The sequence below is a fragment of the Neophocaena asiaeorientalis genome, unplaced genomic scaffold (assembly GCF_003031525.2).
Source record: "Neophocaena asiaeorientalis asiaeorientalis breed wild unplaced genomic scaffold, Neophocaena_asiaeorientalis_V1.1 scaffold41, whole genome shotgun sequence".
In the NCBI taxonomy this organism is placed as follows: Eukaryota; Metazoa; Chordata; class Mammalia; order Artiodactyla; family Phocoenidae; genus Neophocaena; species Neophocaena asiaeorientalis.
In genome coordinates this window covers 196,408-217,125 of record NW_020171994.1, presented here as the reverse complement: position 1 = coordinate 217,125, position 20,718 = coordinate 196,408, and the positions used below count along the sequence as shown (strand labels likewise).

At 42.0% G+C, this 20,718-nt stretch overlaps 1 protein-coding gene across 1 annotated transcript in view; it reads right to left on the bottom strand.

Moving 5' to 3' along the window:
• Window positions 1-18,557, bottom strand: part of CHRDL1 (chordin like 1) — a 114,895-nt gene extending 96,338 nt beyond the window's left edge. The window contains exons 1-2 of the mRNA XM_024748616.1: window positions 18,471-18,557; window positions 15,157-15,305 (exon numbers count right to left, since the gene is read on the bottom strand). Coding sequence (XP_024604384.1) covers window positions 15,157-15,253 — 97 coding nt within the window. The 5' untranslated portion in view covers window positions 15,254-15,305; window positions 18,471-18,557. The remainder of the gene's footprint in view (window positions 1-15,156; window positions 15,306-18,470) is intronic.
• Between the last annotated feature and the right edge of the window lie 2,161 nt (window positions 18,558-20,718).

Here is a 20,718-nt window from a genome sequence, read left to right as displayed (position 1 = left end):
ACAGAAATCTCTTGCATTCCTATACACTAATGATGAAAAATCTGAAAGAGAAATTAAGGAAACACTCCCATTTACCACTGCAACAAAAAGAATAAAATACCTAGGAATAAACCTACCTAAGGAGACAAAAGACCTGTACGCAGAAAACTTTAAGACACTGATGAAAGAAATTAAAGACAATACAAATAGATGGAGAGATACATCACGTTCTTGGATTGGAAGAATCAACATTGTGAAAATGACTATACTACCCAAAGCAACCTACAGATTCAACGCAATCCCTATCAAACTACCAATGGCATTTTTCACAGAACTAGAACAAAAAAAATTTCACAATTTGTATGGAAACACAAAAGACCCCGAATAGCCAAAGCAATCTTGAGAAAGAAAAATGGAGCTGGAGGAATCAGCCTCCCAGACTTCAGTCTATACTACAAAGCTACAGTCATCAAGACAGTATGGTACTGGCACAAAAACAGATATATAGATCAATGGAACAGGATAGAAAGCCTAGAGATAAACCCACACACATATGGTCCCCTTATTTTTGATAAAGGAGGCGAGAATATACAATGGAGAAAAGATAGCCTCTTCAATAAGTGGTGCTGGGAAAACTGGACAACTACATGTAAAAGAATGAAATTAGAACACTCCCTAACACCATACACAAAAATAAACTCAAAATGGATTACAGATATAAATGTAAGGCCAGACACTATAAAACTCTTAGAGGGAAACAAAGGCAGAACACTCTATGACATAAATTCTCTGGCATCTTTCAAGATGTTCTCTTTGTCTTTGATTTTCTGTAGTTTAAATATGATATGCTTAGGTGTAGGTTTTTTCATATTTATCTTGCTTTGTATTCTCTGAGCTCCCTGGATCTCTGCTTTGCTGTTTGTCATTGCTTTTGGAAAATTCTCAACCATTATTACTTCAAATATTTCTTTTGTTCCTTTCTCCTCTCCTTCTGGTATTCCTGTTACATACACGTTACACCTTTTGTAATTTTCCCACAGTTCTTGAATATTCTGTTGAATTTTTAAAATTATTTTTTTCAGCTTGGGAAGTTTCTCTTGGCATATTTTTAGCTCACTGATTCTTTCTTCAATCATGCCCAGTGTACTGATGAGCTCATCAAAAGAATTCTTCATTTTCATTTCTGTTACAGTGTTTTTGATTTCTTACATTTCTTTTTGATTGTTTCTTAAAGTTTTCATCTCTTTACATTGCCCATGTACTCTTACATTTTGCCTACTTCTTTCATTAGAGTTCTTAGTACGTTAATCTTATTTATTTTAAATTCCAAGTCTGATAATTTCAAAATGTCTGCCACATCTGAGCCTGGTTCTGACGCTTGATTTTTCTCTTCAGATTGAATTTTTTGTCTTTTAGCATGCCTCGTAATTTTTTGTTGAAAGTCAGACACGATGTACTGGGGAAAAGTAACTGAGGTAAGTAGAGCATTAGTGTGAGATTCTATGTTAATCTAGCTAGGAGTTAGGCTAATTTTACTGTTTTTTTGTAGCCATGGTGTCACAGGCTAAAATTTGCCTAATGTCTTTGTTTATCCCCTCCCCACTGTTTTTGGGTTTCCCTAGTTCTCCTTCTTAAATAGTGTCTAAGGCTTGCAGTCCTTTCAATCTCCTGTTATTATACAGGACTCCAATTGATGTGGTAGTAAATTGTGGGGGAAGGAGAAGTGTTCTATAATCGTATAATTAGCTCTCAATCTTTTAGTGATCCATGTCCCTGAGCTGTGACCTTCAAAAGTGCTAATTAACTTTGCTCCTCCCCATCAATGTAGGTGAGACAGGACGGTTAGTGGAGTTGGGTATATATTCCTTCTTCCAGGTTGGTTAGGCTCTGATAAAACCCAAATCAGGGACTTCACTGGTGGTGCAGTGATTAAGAATCCACCTGCCAATGCAGGGGACATGGGTTCGAGCCCTGGGCTGGGAAGATCCCACATGCCAGGGAGCAACTAAGCCTGTGCACTACAACTACTGAGCCTGTGCTCTAGAGCCCACAAGACACAACTACTGAGTCCACATGGCACAACTACGGAGCCCACGTGCCACAACTACTGAAGCCCGTGTGCCTAGAGCCTGTGCTCTGCAACAAGAGAAGCCACTGCAAGGAGAAGCCCATGCACCGGAACAAAGAGTAGCCCCCACTTGCTGCAACTAGAGAAAGCCCCTGTGCAGCAACAAAGACCCAATGCAGTCAAAAAATAATAATAATAAATAAATAAATTTATTAAAGAAAAAAAAATCAGTTAGGCTCTGGTAAAATCACTTCCCTTGAGGCCAGGCCTTAGTTATGGAGAACAAAGAGCTCTGGGCTTATTTCAAAATGGTTACCTTTTCCCTCCTCTCCCGGAAACAGTTAGGAATTTTTCACCAAACCTGAGAACCTGATCGGGATTCTGGAGGTAAAACTCATGAAGAAAGAGTTTTTCTCTACCAAGCTAGAACATGCTCCTTTGCCAGCAATTAGTCAATTACCTGCTAAGTACTCCTACCAGGATCCAGCAGTGGTAACTGTATTAGCCTGTCTTTCCAGTTTCCAGAGTAAAAAACACAAGGCAGTTTGCCCTGTGACCTCAATTTTCTGATTCATTTAAGAGGAGTTGTTGATTTTCACTTCCTTAAGCTTTTTGCTTATGGGAGTGACAACTTCGAAGCTCTTTACGTGTCAGACCAAAAACTGGAAGTTCCTTCTAGTCTCTAGTCTCTTTTCTGTGCATAAAGGTGTATAAAGTCTTTTATCATAAAATTAACAGCATATACAATATACTGGGTTGGCCAAAAAGTTCGTTCCGTTTTCCCATTAAAGTTTTCCCATTATGGGAAAACCCGAATGAACTATTTGGCCAACCCAGTACATTTTGTAAACTACATTCTAAAATTAACACATTGTGGACGTTTTTGTGCCATTAAATATTTCCCCCATACCACATGCCTAGTAACATGATTCTCCACTAACACAGCTGAACCATAATTTCTTAACCCATCCCCTATTTGGGGGTATCAAATTGTTTCCTTCTCTTTCTTTTTAAAAAAAGTCCATGAAAAATATCCTCGCATATAAGGGCTTCCCTGGCAGTCCAGTGGTTAAGGCTCTGCACTTCCACTGCAGGGGGCCCGGGTTCGATCCCTGGTCAGGGAACTAAGATCCCACATGCCATGCGGTGTGGCCAAAATATAAATAAATTTTAAAATATATATGTTCTTGGATATAAACCAGTGTATGCAATACTGGTTATTTTCTTAATATAAATCCTTAGAAGTAGATTTATTGGGTCAAAGGTTTTCAATGCTTTTAAACTCCTGATCTACATTGTCAAGCTGCCCTCCAGAGAAGCTACACTAATTTACTTTCCAATTGCAGTGTGTGAAAATGTCCAACACAGGATATTTTAATTGCTTAAAACTTTTCAAATTTGGTGAGGGAAGTGGAAACAATATTTCTTTTTTTCTTTATCAGGAAGGTTGAATACATATTCATGTCTAGTAAGTATTTTTATTTCCCCTTTTATGATATTACCATTATTATTATTAATATTGTCATATTAAGCTATATTCCTGGACCAAATGCAAGTGCTCAAAACCATTTATCAATTAAAAGAACTCAGAAAAATCAAAATTACTTTGCAGACATAACTTGTATATTTTTCAGCCAAATCTTAGGAATACAATTTTCTTGGTACACACACAAATTAGACTTCTGCTCCATGGTGTTCTAGAATGGAGTAGGAAAGATTTTTAACAATCCCTGCATCTTTAACTGAGGAGAGACAATCAAGAATTTCCCAAAACAAACATCGAAATGAGGCACCTTTTGCAAACTTCCACATGTTGGTGAGAGGAGAATGACTGTTCCTCTATAATAAATTTATAATGTAAATGACAAACACCTAAGTTATTTCTATTTCATATATACAACTTATCTAGACATTTCAGAAAGAATCTGAATATATGCTTAGAAGCAAATCCATGAAGGAGCCTACTTAAGTGGCATTATTACGCTTGTATAAATTGCCTTACTTGTATGGTTCTTCAGCCACTTATCTTGGATGGAGGTAAGCTAGAAATTACTTTGTCGATTTAAATCCGCATCGCAAAGTAAGATGGAAGCTTGTGTATTATATATTTGATTCTGGATTATTCTGTCAGAAATAATTAGCTCAATCAGAAGTTGACATCAGATCTACCTACTAAAAATATGAAGTTGGATGAGCTTTCATTATCAGTGATGTGATCTACATGGCTGTGTGATTTATTCCTTTCTTGACGAAAAAGAAATGGGATAATAAAAGATAAGGACCCCTGAAAGATTAAGCAAGCATTAAAATAAGACATGCTGTCAAAATATGGGTTTCAAGTGCATTTACATATTTTTAATACTCACATCCAAATTGTTAAAGATTCTAACTTGCAGGAAAGTCTGTTTCCAAAGGAGCAGTATACAGCGATGCCACAAGGAGGGTATTCTTTTATATATACCTTTTAAGCAAGTTGCTATCATTTCTCCGAAATATCTTTAAGACAGGTTATTTCATGGACACTATTAAATGGATCCTTTCAGTATACCTGAGCTCACCACTATTCATGAAAACCACAGATAGGGCTTCCCTGGTGGCACAGTGGTTGAGAGTCCGCCTGCCGACGCAGGGGACACGGGTTCATGCCCCGGTCCGGGAAGCTCCCATATGCCGCGGAGCGGCTGGGCCCATTCCAAAAAAAAAAAAAAAAAAAAAAAAAAAAACACCAACAGATAATTCGAATAACTTGCTTCAGCCAATAGATTCTGTTTGTCCCAAATTCAGCCTCTAAATAGTATTGGTAGACAATGTGTGAAACTGAGTGATCTAAATTTTCCTGCTCCAAATTTGGCTCAAAGGCTAAGGAAGTAGATGATAAATGTGAAAAGGAGCCAAGGAACCAGGTCCTGAAAAACATAGAGCCAGATGAGAATGCTGATAATAGTAATAATGAAAACAACAACAAAATTTGTTGAACACTTCCTATGAGCCAGGCTCTGCTCTAAGGGTTTTACATCCATAAATTCACTAAATTCTCACCACAACCCTACAAGGTAGATCGAATTATTAGCCCCATTTTACAGATGCGGAATCTGAGGCACAGGGAGGTTTGGTAACATGCCTAAGTTGACATGACTAGTCAATGTATGGAGCTGGAATTCAAACCTAAGTAGTCTGGCCTCAGGGCCAAGGACTGGAACCACTATAGCATTTTGCCTGTCCTGCTACATGGTTGTAAGGTGCGTGTCACCCACTTTTAGACCTTGAAAAATAATGGGCTTCCACACATTCTTGCCTTTTTCTCAAAATACCTTTCCACCCTACCTCTGAGACGCAGCTTTGCTCACCTTTTAAAGAATAAGGTGCTGTCTGTAGTGAAGTCAAGTCATGCTCAAATAGATTATATGAGATGGTACAGCTGGCAGACTGCATTTTGCATTTTTTTGGTATCCATCTCAATGATAAATCATAAAGTATGAAATAGTGCCCATGCTCTCAAAGGCTATGAAATCTAGTTGGGAAGCCAAGAGTACCCCAGCTAAAGGTTCTTTTTCATTCTCTTTATACGTATCAGCACTTTTTATCTCATATTACGATACTAGCGTCTTACAAACTATGCATCTTGAGGATGAAAATATCTTACTCAAACACTAACTTCGGAGAGAAACCCGACCATAAATGCAAATATAATGGTCTTCATCAAGTACGTTGGTCCTATTACCTCAGAAACATGGGATTTTGCCAATTATGCCCCAGACAGAAATCCACTTATTCCTGGAAGGAGCAAATTCAGGAACTGAAGGCAGAGACAAGGAGCTAAACAGTAACATCACTGGTGCTATTAAACAATGCTTCTGTAATTACTGACACTGTTTTTTTTCTATTACATAGCAAAAGTAAACACTATAATCTTTAAGACATTTTTTTACCGTCGCTGTCCAAGATTGAGCAGTTAGCACAATTATAGTTGATCTCTCCGTGAGTACACCGAACAATGATCACTTTTCAGAAACTACGATAAAGTCCATTTCAGCACATGCTTATAAGTCTGAACTTTTAAAAACTTTTTGCCGTCACCCAGGAGTGAATTTCATGAGTTACACAGCATCATTGACCACACCTAAAGTTCCAGTATATCATCTTGGACAAGAAGCACAAGTGAGCTGATTTTACTGAAACAATGATGCCTCGCCAACTTTTAGGAGATATAGGCAAGAAAAGCAAGCTTATCACTTGCCAGTACCTGAGAGATACCAGCTGGAGAATTCATGACTTACCACTAACTCATGGTATCTGTTGAGTAGAACTTGATCCCAAAGGAATTCCAACTAACATTTGAGATGGACCTTCAACCTGCATCATCATAGCTATTTTTCAAATGGTTCAGCTGGCCCTAATTAAAAGTGGCAATCCCTGCTACTTTAGGGGGCCCTGTTAACAGAAACAATGACTACAAAAAGTAAACAACAGGGATGTGCCACTATGCCATCAATGTTTTGCCCAGCCATTACTGTCTAGCACCCAGGACTAGGTCAAAAGGTCAATAACTTCATCACCAGTCTAAAGGCAAGAAAACATTCCCACGAGCTGTTTTCAATAAGAGCTATTACCGTAGACACATCATCATGTAAGTATAACAATAATATTTATTTTATTATAACACATACAGTCAGTAGAAAGGGAGAGATGGATCTTTGCTGTTCATTATATGAGAGGACAAATCAAGTAAACAAATTCCTTAAGAATATATTTTTTTAAAAAAAGACTACAATAATAGTGAAGGAAAAATTAAAAGCCCAAGTACTTTCCTTCTGCCATTCATCAAACTTGAAGCAGAATGGAGGAAGGGCAGGATGTAGTAGTTACTACAGAAAAAAAGGGTCCTATTTCTCTAGAAATTGGGTTTCTAGAATTGAAGTCTCAGTCAGATTTCCTCAGGGCTTTAAGACTTCATTTCCAGGCTGTGGAAGCCAATGAAAAAGGAAAGCCAGGAAAAAGCCAAGATCTTCACTTTGAGCATACAGCTTATTCCTCTTTATCTGGGGGTTAATTACCTTATTCCTATTTGTTGGATCATTCGTCCAAAATCAATTCAACTTAATATATATTGAGTGGCCTATGCACACCACGGCCTTCCCACTACCTGCCTTTTCTACTAGCTTTTCTATTAGCAGGTGGGCAGACTCAACGAGAAGAAAAGGGTCCATATTTCAAAGAGGTTTGACAGTTGAACAAGGCGACATTATTGGCTAAGTTGAGAAATGGAGATTTTCCATGAAATTTCAATTCATTGTGCCCTTCTATCTCCCATTAACATGGATAACTGGGACTTGATGGTATTCTCATTAGTCTTCACTATGAGGCCACAGGAGATCCTTTTACAGAAAGGCTGTTCAGCTGGTGAAACCTGATCTGAATAATTTTTCTGGCCAAAATCATCTCTTACTTGTCATCTGGCATAGGACTTTGGGCAAAAATCAAAGCTGTTCTTCGAAAAAAACAAATTGTTTTTTCTATCAGCACCTCAGCTGCACAAGTCTCTGATAAAAGGGGTTTACTTTCCGCTTGGTCAAGAATTCAAGTTGTGCTCTTGAACTTTTCACAACAGGATCAACTTTGCATGTTCTGCAACTGGCATCTAAAATATTCAGCTTTCGCTTTAGACAACATGAGTTATATCTCCACTGCAGGTGCATTTTAGAGAATCAGTCGTTAATTCACTACAAGACAGTGCTTCATTTTTATAAAACAATATGTATGTACAGCTGAGCACAGAAAAAAACACTAGAAGCCTATATGCCAATTAACCATGATTAACGTAAATGTTGAGATTACCGATGACTTTTGTTTTCCTAATACTTTTATGTACTTCTGAATGTTAAAAAATGAGCATATGGGCCTTCCCTGGTGGCGCAATGGTTAAGAATCCGCCTGCCAATGCAGGGAACACGGGTTCGAGCCCTGGTCCGGGAAGATCGCACGTGCCGCGAAGCAGCTAAGCCCGTGCGCCACAACTACTGAGCCTGCGCTCTAGAGCCCGCAAGCCACAGCTACTGAAGGCCATGCGCCACAGCTACTGAAGCCCGCGCGCCTAGAGCCCGTGCTCCGCAACAAGAGAAACCACTGCAATGAGAAGCCCGCGCATCGCAACGAAGAGTAGCCCCCACTCGCCACAACCAGAGAAAGCCCACGTGCAGCAACAAAGACCCAACAGCCAAAAATAAATAGAGTTGCCTCAGGTATATATATTTTTTAAATGAGCATCTGTTTTTAAATAGAAAAAATAACGTTAATATAAACTTTGCTTAGGGCATCTGAAAATCGACAATCCAGTCTAGTAGACATATTAAACAACCATTTGTATAACGTTTATATGTTCTAGCCTTCAATTAACTTATATCATCCAAAGTTAAAATATTTGGGCCACTTTTCCTTAGCACTTACAGAAAGACTTTTACTGAGTTAAAATTTAATACTTGCCCTCTTCCTTTACAGAGGGTTAATAAAGAAATGCCGAACACAATTCTTCTCTCTTCTATGAAATTAAGGTTACAGTCGGTGTCTTTGTACCACCCAGAATGTGCTTCATGCAAACATCCCATCATTAATACGGTTTGAGTAAGTGGGAGGTGGGAAATAAATCTCTATAGATGAAACTATAATTTTCTCTTGCCCACCAATGGAAACTTTCTCTTTTTGTCTTTTCAGGAATCATAAGCCAATTTAGAATGTGAATAATGTACCAAAGCAGGTGTTAAGAACATCTACCCTTTCTACTTTCCTCAGATTGCCTCCATTTTTTTTTCATCTTTTAGAAAGTCATCTTGCAACTATTGTTTCATGTATAACCTGTATCTAATCTTTTTAGAAGTAGGCAGGCTATAAATCTTAAATGCACAAAACACTCTTTGCAACAATCTTGCGTCAATGATAAAAGTCCGGGTGTGCTCCAAGTATCTAAAACCAGAGCCTTGGTTTCCCTTGTCCCACCTCCCCAACCCCTATTCTGGCATCCTTTAGTTTGCTGTCCAGAAAGCAAGAATTCCTCTCAGTTAGAGAGTAGAGAATCTTTAGTTCAGAGAGAGCATGAATGACTCAACCAATACCACACAGCAAGCAACAGAACTGACCAGAAACCAGGTCCCCTGACTTAAAGCACAGTCCACTCGCCATTAGACTACGAGGACATTCCAATCCTACTGAGAAGTCAGGGAAATCTAAGAAGCGTGGACATAAAGGCACATATTTTTAAGCTTCCTCACAAATTTCCTTTGGCTTAGCTTATTTAGGTTCCAGAATAACTTTAGTCCTAGTCTCTGTCTTTTAACTCCCAAATAGTATACTGCCTCTCTTAGGAATTCTGGTTACAAAGTTCTTTATTCACTTACTCGGATCATCTCATGTGTTAAGTGGCTGCCATGTGCAAAGGACTGGGCTTCTCTTCAAGAGAATGCACTGGCTTCCTCAGAGAACTGCTAGACACAAACTGGTGTAGTGAACAGAACACTGAATTTGGAGACCTGGGTTTTCATTCTGGCACTGCCTTGGACTTACTGTCTGGCCTTGTACAAAGTCACCTGACCTCACTGTGTTTCAAGTTTCTCATCTGAAGATTAAGGGGATAATATCATTTGGCTTGCAAGAGAGTTACTTGAATCGCTACCACTTATTAAAGATTGTGTGCCAGCCACTGTCACAAAGCACTCCATGTGAACAGTCTCATCAGTTCTTCAAATGACCATGTTGATGGTCAGTACACTATTATTTCCCCAACTGTACTGATAAGACCACTAAAGCTGGAAAGATTAAGCAACGTTCCCAAGGTAAGTAAGAAAGTCATGGAGCTGGGGTTTGTATCTACGTGGACTCCAGAGCTTCCATACCCAACCCCACTGGCTCCCCCCCAGTATAAAAAATAATTATGAACATACTTTGAAAAGCATTAAGCTATCTAATTTTAAGGTATTCTTCATTTATTCTACTTCCATCTATTTAAACCCCTAAGATGTCAACAGGTCTACTCTTCTGCTAGCTTCTTTCTCTTGTCAAAAAAATCACCTCGAACGTCCACGTGAGAATCTACAGGTGGAAAACTCAAGCCTTCTTTCTCTTGTCAAAAATCACCTCGAACGTCCACGTGAGAATCTACAGGTGGAAAACTCAAGCCTTCTTTCTCTTGTCAAAAAATCACCTCGAACGTCCAAGTGAGAATCTACAGGTGGAAAACTCAAGCCTTTCTGGTTGGCTTTCACAATAAAGAGGCTGGGTAGGCTCCATAAGGCCATGATCCCCATGTCTCAAATTTTCTAAGTATCCTCTTCCTTCCCTTCACTCTTCTGGGGACTCGCCCTTCCTGGGAAGTTCAGAGGCCCATTTTCAAACAAATACAAATGTTGGAAGCTTTTCTCCTGAGGAGAAAAATGAATGAGAATCTAGTCCCTTGGAAGATCCAGCTAACTCACCTTATAAAGCAGGAATGGACGCCATGAAATGCACGAACAATTTCTCTCCCCAGGATGACTGCCAGCCTTGGCACAGGCTGGTCCATTTGAAATACATAATTGAATATTCTTAACAACTCAATTCTTCTACCTCACTTTGATCAATAGTTCATTACCTAAGTCAGAATTGCCAAAAGAGGCAAACCCTTCAGCCTGTTTGTCCTATATTTGCATGAATATTAAGCACTGAATGTTATGCTTCTTTGAACTTCAAAAGAGCTTCCTGGCCTCTTTTGACTACAACTTTAACAACAGAGCATAATGGAGTTACACAAAGACCTTATCCCGGCTAAAGACCTCATCCCGGCTAAAGACCTCAAACCTTGCTGCTTCTGGACAGTAACAAACTTTTATATAAGCCATAAATGACTCATTCATCCACTGTGATGCACGTTCAGTATTTCCTGGGTTCCTGAACCTGTCTTCCCTCCTGTGAGAGCAAGGGAATTCTGGCTAATTAGCTACTAGTAAGTGGTAGCACCCACTTCTACTTTTCCTTGTGCAAACAGCTTTCTGCAATTAAAGCATTTTCTGCAGACCTCCTCAGATTCTACACCAACTGAGTGAGCATCTTTGACCATAACAGCATCCCCTCTCATTCCACCCTGATGCCTAAAACAGGAGAGCAAAACAGGCTACAGAGCATCTGCCTTGACCTAGAAACTTACACTCGAACCAGCCTGTGAAAAATCAAAAACCTTGGCTTCCTTGGGTAAAATGGTATCAGGGAACAAAGAGAGACGGGAAACTTTATTAACTTTACACTTACATGTTTCCTGAAGTTTTTCTAGTGTTTTTTTAATTTTAAAAAAACCCTCCTTTTACTCCTTCCACCTCCATACCTATACCCTTCTCTAGAACTCGACGGTAGAAATATGGGAAACAAGATGTCCTTTTACTTTAAAGGACTTTTACCTGTTGTAAAAGTAGTATTTGCCAATTGTGGAAACTTTGTAATAAAGAGAAGTACAAAAATGAACAAAAGTAACAGTCGTGCACCTACCACCCAGAGATAAAAAGCTAGTTCCCGGGGCTTCCCTGGTGGCGCAGTGGTTGAGAATCTGCCTGCTAATGCAGGGGACACGGGTTCGAGCTCTGGTCTGGGAAGATCCCACATGCCGCGGAGCAACTAGGCCCATGAGCCACAACTACTGAGCCTGCGCATCTGGAGCCTGTGCTCCGCAACGAGAGAGGCCGCAACAGTGAGAGGCCCGCGCACCGTGATGAAGAGTGGCCCCCGCTTGCCACAACTAGAGAAAGCCCTCGCACAGAAACGAAGACCCAACACAGCCAAAAATAAAAAAATAAATTAATTAAAAGAAGGCTCAACATTTAAAAAAAAATAGTTCCCTATTGCACACCATGCATGAATATAAATTTCAGATAGAACAGAGAATTATGGGTAAAACCCCCAATTATGGAAGCAGTAGAAGAAAATACAAGAATATGGAGTAGGAGGGAATTCCCTCATGGTCCAGTGGTTAGGACTCCTCGCTTCCACCGCAGGGGGCATGGGTTCAATCCCTGGTCAGGGAACTAAGATCCCGCATGCCGCACAGGGCAGCCATAAAGGAAATGAATGACAGATCTGACTACAAGAAAATTTAAAACTTCTGTATGGGAAAATACAACTTATACAAAGCTTAAATCAAATGGCAGACTGGGAAAATAATACGTGAGATACAAAAGTTAATAAAAACATTTGATGTTATGTTAATAAATATGCTTTTGCAAATCAGTAAGACACGCACCCAAATGAAAGCCAATTCAGTGAAGAAATACAACTGAATTAAAAGTAATTGAAAAGATACTCCAGTAATAGGAAAGTATCACAACAAAACTGAGATATTATTTCCCCTATTAAACTGGCCCTAAAATACAAAGCTTAATAATTCTTTCAGTGAAGGAATTAGAAATGGACATGCATACAAAGATGGTGGAAGCATAAATTGATACAACTTTTTTTGAAGGAAATTTGACAGTTCTTACCAAGATTAAAACTGAACATACACTTTGACCTAACAGTTACTCACAAATACTTGCCTAAGTGCCTTAAGGCATCCATTAATGCCTTACTTATAGTAATAGCAAAAACTGGATACAACCTAAATATCTACAAAAGGGACTGGTTAAACAAACCATGGCACACTCATATAATTGGGAACTATGTAGACATTAGAAAGAATATGGTACTGTCACACTGCAATGTTCTAACATGGAAAGACGTCCTGGACACACTGCTGAATAAAAGCAGGTTACAGAAAAAAGTATATATAATATCCAATTTTTGTAAAAGAAAAAACCCTACAGACATGTATATATGTTTTTATAACACACAGAGAAAAGAGTTTGGAAGAACACACAGCAAACTATTAGTAACGGTCATCCCTGGGGAGTGGGATGGGTGTTGAGAGGTACAGGTTCTTTATGAAGTTCAGATACTTTCATATCATTTTGTACAATGAGTATTATTTTTATAATTTAAGAAATTTTAAAATAAGTTAATATAAGTATTTTCCCGGGCTATCAAATTTTCAATAAGCAGTGTTTGAATGGTAGCATAATAGTACATTACATGGATCATTTACGTGACCATTCCCCACTGCTTCTAACTTCTCTTAGAGCTGTAATATAAATCTCTGCGCATGTAGTGTGTGTGTGTGTGTGTGTGTGTGTGTGTCTGTGTGTGTGTGTGTGTGTGTGTGTATCAAGGCAACATACCTAGGGCATATGCTTTGAGAGTTTCCTTTTAGTGGAGGTAAATTTGCACATGTCTTCGAGACAGTTAGCTTGGGTGTGGCCACAAAGAATGATGCTGAGTGGCTCATTCAGGGAATGACCATGACCATAGCCTCATTATCTGACTATAAGCCTGAAACACTAGACCAGAACTGGTCCCCTAGGCCATCTGTTACATAATCATTTTGACACCAACTGAATATCAAAGGGGCTTGGGACAGATTCATAAGCAGTAGGAAATGTCAGCGTGATAGTTTTGGGAGTCTGTCAATCGTTTTTCAATCATATTTTTCTTTGGTATGTCAGTTAAGCTCTATCTAAGTTGCATGGACAATATTCCTCAATTCTTCACGAATATGGAAGGCTTCCCAGAAGAGATGGTCTTCTAACAAACAGTTGCAAGCTTCCCCATGCTACCAGTAAGTCCATAAGGGAAGTTTCTTCCTGAGAGAGGAAGGATTTTTAAGCCCAGCTGCTTGTGAGTTTAGCTGAGAATGGATGGACAACTTTTCTATCATATCCACTTAAATCAAGGAGGACTTCTGGAAGAGGAGGGTTCTGAGGTCGATTACACATTCAAGTAGAAGGAGAAGGAGGTCCGTTGAGGACTGCAAGAGAAGAGGCTGATCCAAACTTCCTTAACGATACCGTGTCCTGCTAAACTTCCTGCTGTGCCTCGATCATACTAGATATCACCACGGATTACTCACGTTTAAAAGCCTAATCAAAAGCACTATTTCTCCCAGGAAGGAGACTCACTTTACTATGAAAATCGCAGTGGGGCAGAAACACAGGTAACAATGGAACAGGTTTGGCACTGTTCTCCCTGTCAGCAAGCCTCATGCCTGATATATTTAACTTATGCTGATAAAGGAGATAAATGTTTAAGTGATGGGCTTCAGATGCTGTTTCAGCTCCTACCAAGCATATTTGCACAGTTCCTTCTCATGAATAAGCTCAGTGGAGCAGAGAATGCCCCTCTTGGACCAGTTCCACTTTGTGCTTCTTTTGATGCAGCCAAAAAGGGGAACTAGAACGATGGCTTTTCCTTCAAATTTAGGGCCAGGGTCCACCTCAGAGGTGGCTGCAAGTGCCCAAAGAAGGTGAGGCTCACAGTGGGCAAAGGCAAGCAAAAAGCTCCTAACAAGAGCAGCGGTGTCAACGGTTACTCATAAATCTCCCAAATGTGGCTGCGAAGAGGGTTAATTACCCCCCTTTCCTGCCACTCTGCTTTCTCCAATGTGTCAGCCCATCACACGGATCGCTGACTTTCTAGAAATATTCCCTGGCTTTGCGGGGACGTTCCTTTCAATAAATGGCATCCAATTTGCTCACGGTCCCTGGAATCTCAATTTCCTCAAAGGATTTTTCATCTCAACCCAGTTCATGTGAAGGTTTTTTCCTTCTTCGTTTTTCAGCAGAAGGGAAGAGGCAGAGTCTGCTTTACATTTTTCTTTTTTTTTTTCTTTTTCTTTTCGGTGTTATTCTTTTTCATAAACTGAAAACCTTTGCTGAAGAGTCTGAAATTTGGGAAAAAATCCAGCTCATCTGTCAGATATTTCAAGAATTACGTAAAATGGAATGAGATTTGTACAGTTTAGAACAGGAAAAGGAAAATAGGCTAATGTGTCATGTGTCCTATGAGATGAAAACTATATGATAATCAGAAAAACAGCCCCAAATTTAGTTAGCCCGAGTCAAAGCTCTCATTCTTTCACCAACTCAGGCAAAAACCAGTAACATTCACTTTCTTCTCTTAGAATAATGGCACGGCCACATTTGGGCTAAATCACAATCTCTTCAGATTATAATCACATTTTCAAAGAAATTACAAGAAAGTATCTTGTTTTTTAAACTCAAGACACTTACGTTTTACTTGCTCTGCTTTGCTTCCTTCTAGGAAAAGAAAGAACAGCAACAAGGAGAAGATGTATCTCATGCCTCCCATCTTCCACTTTTTTCTCATTCTGGCCACTGCAAAAGGCAACTTGAAACTTTCAGGGCCCTGGGTACTCAAGCTGTTGGGAAGAAAGCAGAAAAAAAGACTTAGAACAGATCCTCTGGAACTGATGGAGATCTCTGATGCTTAGGCTCCTAACTTGCTGGGGGAAAAGTGCTGGAGAATTTACACAAGTGAAAGCATTGTTTTTCTGCTAAGAAAAGAGAACTTGCCTCTCCTGTCTTGCAGAGACTGTGGGGAGAAATTCAAGCGGATGAACATACATTCCTATACAACGCTGAGGCTAAATCCTTGCAGGCAAGTCATAGGAAAGTAAAAATAAATTTTGAAATCCTCATTTCTAAGGGAATTAAAGTTGATTTCTCAAGAGATTTTCTTTGGGAGAAAAGGGAAACTGGGGTTTGCAAAATGGCCATTTTGGCAAACAAAAATAATAGGCAGTGACCCAAACAATTTCTGAAATGAAAGTTAACTGATCTTAGCTTCAAGACTACCGTTATTATTAATCCTTCAGGGATGAGGCACGACTCATCAATGTTTCTCCTGTGTCTCCTATGAGATCTATAAGGAAAAACTCTTCCAATGGGTGATTTGAAAATATTTAAATAATTCGAGAAACACCACATTTCAATCTGGGGTTAACATTGGATGGGAACTGAGCTCAACGATCTTTTCAGAGGGTCCAACCTAAATATTGAGTATAGAGAGCTGGATGGAATGCAAGATGATCATTCTGGAGAGCTGAATTGTCTTTGGGCCGTGATGTGGATGCCACAGCTCTTACTTTAAACGCTATGAAGCTGGCCAGGTAATTTAAAATCCATTGTTTCAAATTACGAGTATGTAAGTAACCAAAGAAAAACTGTCCATGGAGAATAAGTTATGCTATCAGCCAGGATTTGCAGAACTGGTCTGCCTCCTTACGTCCTCCCTGCTCCTTAAACAAGGATAAATTCTCCCGGGACATGTTCCTAGCCTTCCAAAGACCTGGGTTCTCATGTCTTGGTCCCCTCTGTGAGCTTTTGGCCCAGCTTCAATCACTGGAATGTCTACCTCTGTCCTCTGAGAGTTACCAGGTTCCACTGAAGCAAATCATTTCCACGAATGCTTTAACACAGCTACTCATCCCAGTGAGGTTTCTTCCTGAGCCTACTTTAATAAGCTTATCCCCCAAGCCTCCAAATGAGAAAGATTTTTTTTTAACCGCTGAAATCCAATTTATCACAATCATGTATGGGTCTCAGGGGGGATTTCTGAAACCACGGTTTTCGGGTCTCCCCATGCAAGAACCAACCGGGTTGTTTTTCTTGTACAATGGTTGGGTGATTCGGTGAACAGTAGCATTGCCTCATAATTCAAGCTGGCAAGAAAACAGATCTTAGAATTTTTTTGCTTTTCTTGGGTCTCAACTAATGGTATGAGCAAAGAGAAAAGTTGGTGACTAGAGAGCAATTAATCTCTTTTGGCGTCCCTGTCATCTGTGTGGCCTCCCCGGCTGGGATGTAGAACATCAGAAAACGAATCTCTTTATAAATAATCACTTTTGATTTACAAGATCCTGAAGTCCTGCCTTTGTATTCTGTGCAGAGCTAGAAACCTGGAAGAGTTCCCTCCCCAGGTCTCCGTTCAATTTCTCTTTATCGCTTTAACTTTTTCTTTTGGGGGAGGGGGGCTGTTCAAGACATTTGTTAGGGCTGCAGCAATAAACACCAGCAAGCATTGCTGAGCAAGCATGCCGACTCTTACACTTGCAAAGAGCCAAACTGTCCTTAATTTTTCAAATTACACTTTGACCCAGTTAACTGGAGTTATTTCGGTATTAACTCTCTGTCTGCTTCACACAGGCCGTTGTGCCGTTGAACTTGCACTGGCTCTTTTACAGGTTACTTAGAAATGTAGCCATTGACATATTTTGGGGGCATCCAGGCCCCAACAAGAAAACAACAAAGAAAACAAAATTCTGGGACTAACACTGCAGAGTGGGAGAGGGTGAGTGCACTTTACAAGAGAACAAGAAACAGGTCAGAACCTAAAGGAATGTATCCATTAAGATGCCTCCATGAAACAAGCATTCACAAAGTTCATTTGCGTCAAGCAAAGGGACCAAGGCTGGGACTGCAAGGCAATCTGGGCCATCAAGTGTCAGGGGTCTGTCGGTTCACAGAAGAGGTCTCCTGGGTAGAACAGAATCAGAGACGTTCCCAAAGGAAGGCTAAGGGATGAGCACATGGGCCAGCTCTTCAGGACCCACAGTGTTTCTTTAATCCTGCCGAGAGGCTTCAATGCCCTTGCAATCTCACATTCACTGTCATCTGTGGGGCAGCCTCCAGGGTAGCAATCCTCTTTCCAACAAACAATAAGAAGACACTGGATTCTCAGGCCCGTGTCCATCAGCTAAAATCCTCTCCCCGGTCTACCACCCAACAAGAAAAGCTCGGTTCACTGGTGGCAGGTTGTCACTGAAAAATGGCAGCTTCAGGCCAGGGTGTCTCTGGTCTGAGTCGAGATGCCTTCATCGCTGCTATGACTGAAGAACAATGCCCCGCCATTTGGCTTGCAAAACACCTTTGCTATCTATCATTTCATTTTATTCCCCACAACAACTCCACCTTCAAAATGGGCATCCTGGAGCCCAGAGAACTCAATTGCCCATTCTCATAAAGTTAGTGGCAGGGCCGGCAGGCACCAGAAGCCAGGCTTTCCAGGCCCTAAGTTCTGGCAACACTGCGCTGCTCCCCGAGCCTAGCGTCTCCAACCCAGACGCCAGTGGTCCGGGCCGGAAAATGAGGCAGATGTCCAGAGGGAGCATAGAGGAGCCTCTCGCCCAGTCCGCCCTGTTTGGTAAACCTGAGCACGTATGAACTACCTACGGGTCCAGGGCACCTCAGCAAGCCAGCAAAAGGCTCGGGACACATGCGATCACTAAGGGGACCGTAGAAACCCGTTACGTAGCTACCCAAGTGGCCTCCCCGCAGCTCCAGAGCCTGGAACTACACAGGCCGAGCGAGAGTGGCGAGTGGTGAGTTCGAATCCGGGGGCCTCCGACCTGCCTTGGTCTGGCGCCCTGGGCTCCACCTCCAGCCGGGCCGCGGGCAGCTGTGGCGGAGAGCGGGTTAGGGTGGCAGGTCGGGGAAGTTCTGGGCGCCCTGGGGGAAGACGGCCCACCTGTGCAAAGGCTGGAAAGGAAGGGAGGGGAAACGGGCGCCGGACACCGCTCACTTACCTGGCCACCGGCCTCCTCCGTCTTCCACGCGTGCAAGCGCTCCGAGCTCCCCGGGGCGCTCCTCCGAGGACGAGGACTCGCAGGTTGTGGCGAGAACTGGAGTGCGCGCGAGGGGGGAGGGGGGACTCAAAAGTGGGTGGGAGGAAAAACATCACCGCCCTCACACCACGAGGGAACAGCGGCTCGCTCGGCTCCCGGGGGCAGAGACAAGGCGCGGGCGCGGCGGCCCGGGGCCACCTGCCCGCCCGCCGCCCGCTCCCCACTTGGCCCGAGAGGCCGGCCGCTCGGCGCGGGCGGGAATTCCGCGAGCAAGCAGCTGCTGCAAGCCCGCACCCTTTCTCCGCCCCGGCACCGCCGCTCTCTCCCCGCTCCCCCGACCCGAAAGTTAAGAAATCGGGAGAAAGTGTGAGGCTCAGCCGGCGACTTTCCCATCACGCAGCGCCCACAGGGCACCCCCCTCCTCTGGCTAAGCGAGCGTTGGGGTCTTAAAGGGACCGCACATCTCCTCCCGCCCCTCCACCCCCTCTGCGCTGGATGCACCTAGGAGCTGCCCGCCGCTCGCGCGCGGCCTGAAGACCCCGGCTACCCTCTGACTTCCCCGCTGGAAGCCCGCAACCCCCTCTCCTCCCGCACGACGGCCTCTCTGCGTGCACCTGGCCTGGTCCTGAGCCGGTGCGCGGGACGCAGGATGAGTTGGCCTCGAAAATTATGCCCTAGCAGGCTGCATATCATTTCCGGGCATCTCCCAAACCCACGTCGCGGCTAATGAAGTGACCAAGCGTTGGTGCCCTTAAAGGCAGGATGGAGGTGGGTGTGTGTGTGGAGGGACAGGGGACAACTTAGAAACCTGCTTTCGCCCACAGAGGGCTCCTAAGCCCCACGGAAAGGGCCTCTGATAACTGTTAGGTGTCTTGAAGAAAACTTAAGAGTGGCTCATCACAGCCATCACTGTTCTAAGAGTCCTTAGGATTTTGAGTTGGGTCAAGAACCCATCCTTGAAATCACAATAGCACTGCTGATGCCTTGGTGAGCCTGGGACAGACTAGTCCAAATTTGTGTTTATTCGATGAAGTATAGTTACAAAGAATTACCAGAATCCTCTAAGGGCCTGAAAGCGTTGCCTTGAGAGACAGTACCCATTTATATTTAAGCCCCTAAATTTAGAGAGAGCTGCAGGGCTTTTTTCGACGTGAAACTGCATAATATGGATACTCCTAACATCTACATGCCATGTTATGGCTTACAGAGCACTTTCATATACATCTTCATTACTTTTTAAACTCTCACAACAAACTGAATGATCTCTGTGTGGCCTCAAGTGTTAGAGTTGGTGGGGACCCTCTGGACCATTCAGCTCAACCTCTTCCTGTCACAGAAGAAGAAATTGATGGAGGAGGTGGCCGGAGAGGTGATGTATCCAAGGTCACACAGCTAGTAAATGATAGATTTGAGATTCCAGTTCAGATTTCCTGACTTTCAATCCACTACTCTCTGGCTGTTATCTCCAGTCTATAGATGAGGAAACTGATGCTCAGGGAAACTGTAGCTTGCCAAAAAAAATCATACATCAGGAAGAGAGAACAAAAGAAATTTAAAACAAGAATAATTGTCCCTGGAAGTTGCTTCCTTTTTCTTCCTTCACAAGTGTTAATATCACCCAACTAGCCGCTGAATTGCTGGAGATGATTATTTCACTGTTAACAAAGAAAGGGGGGCCCTTTCTGAAACGTTGCCTTCAGGGCCCAAAATGTCTAGCTCCATCCTGCTGCTTGGGTAGCCATACATTTACATTGCCACATGCGTTCAATCTGTGCTGTCCTATATTAGTTCGAACTTGCTGATTTGTTGCCTTATAACTGTTCTCAAGCCATTTAAGGCACTGATGTTTTGTCTCACTGCACTGAGTTCTTCAAGGCCAAGGACTGGTTGTTCAATTTCCTTTGTATCTACATCCCCCAACCTCCATCATCACTCCCAACGTGCTGAGAGAGTATTCAGGAAAATGGGTTTCAGGGAACAGCCCGGGACAAACATGGATCTTAGCATTTAAAATCAGTAGACTCACTGAGATTTAAGAGCTCGTCTATTTGGCTACAACCACTGGCTCCCCTTGCTTGATGTAATACTCTGATTACTGCATAACAAACCATCCCAAAACCTTAAAAGCTTAAAATGATTTATTACGATCGAATGGTTCTTTTCAACTGGGCAGTTTTTGCTCAGGATCTCTTGTACACTTGGCAACTGT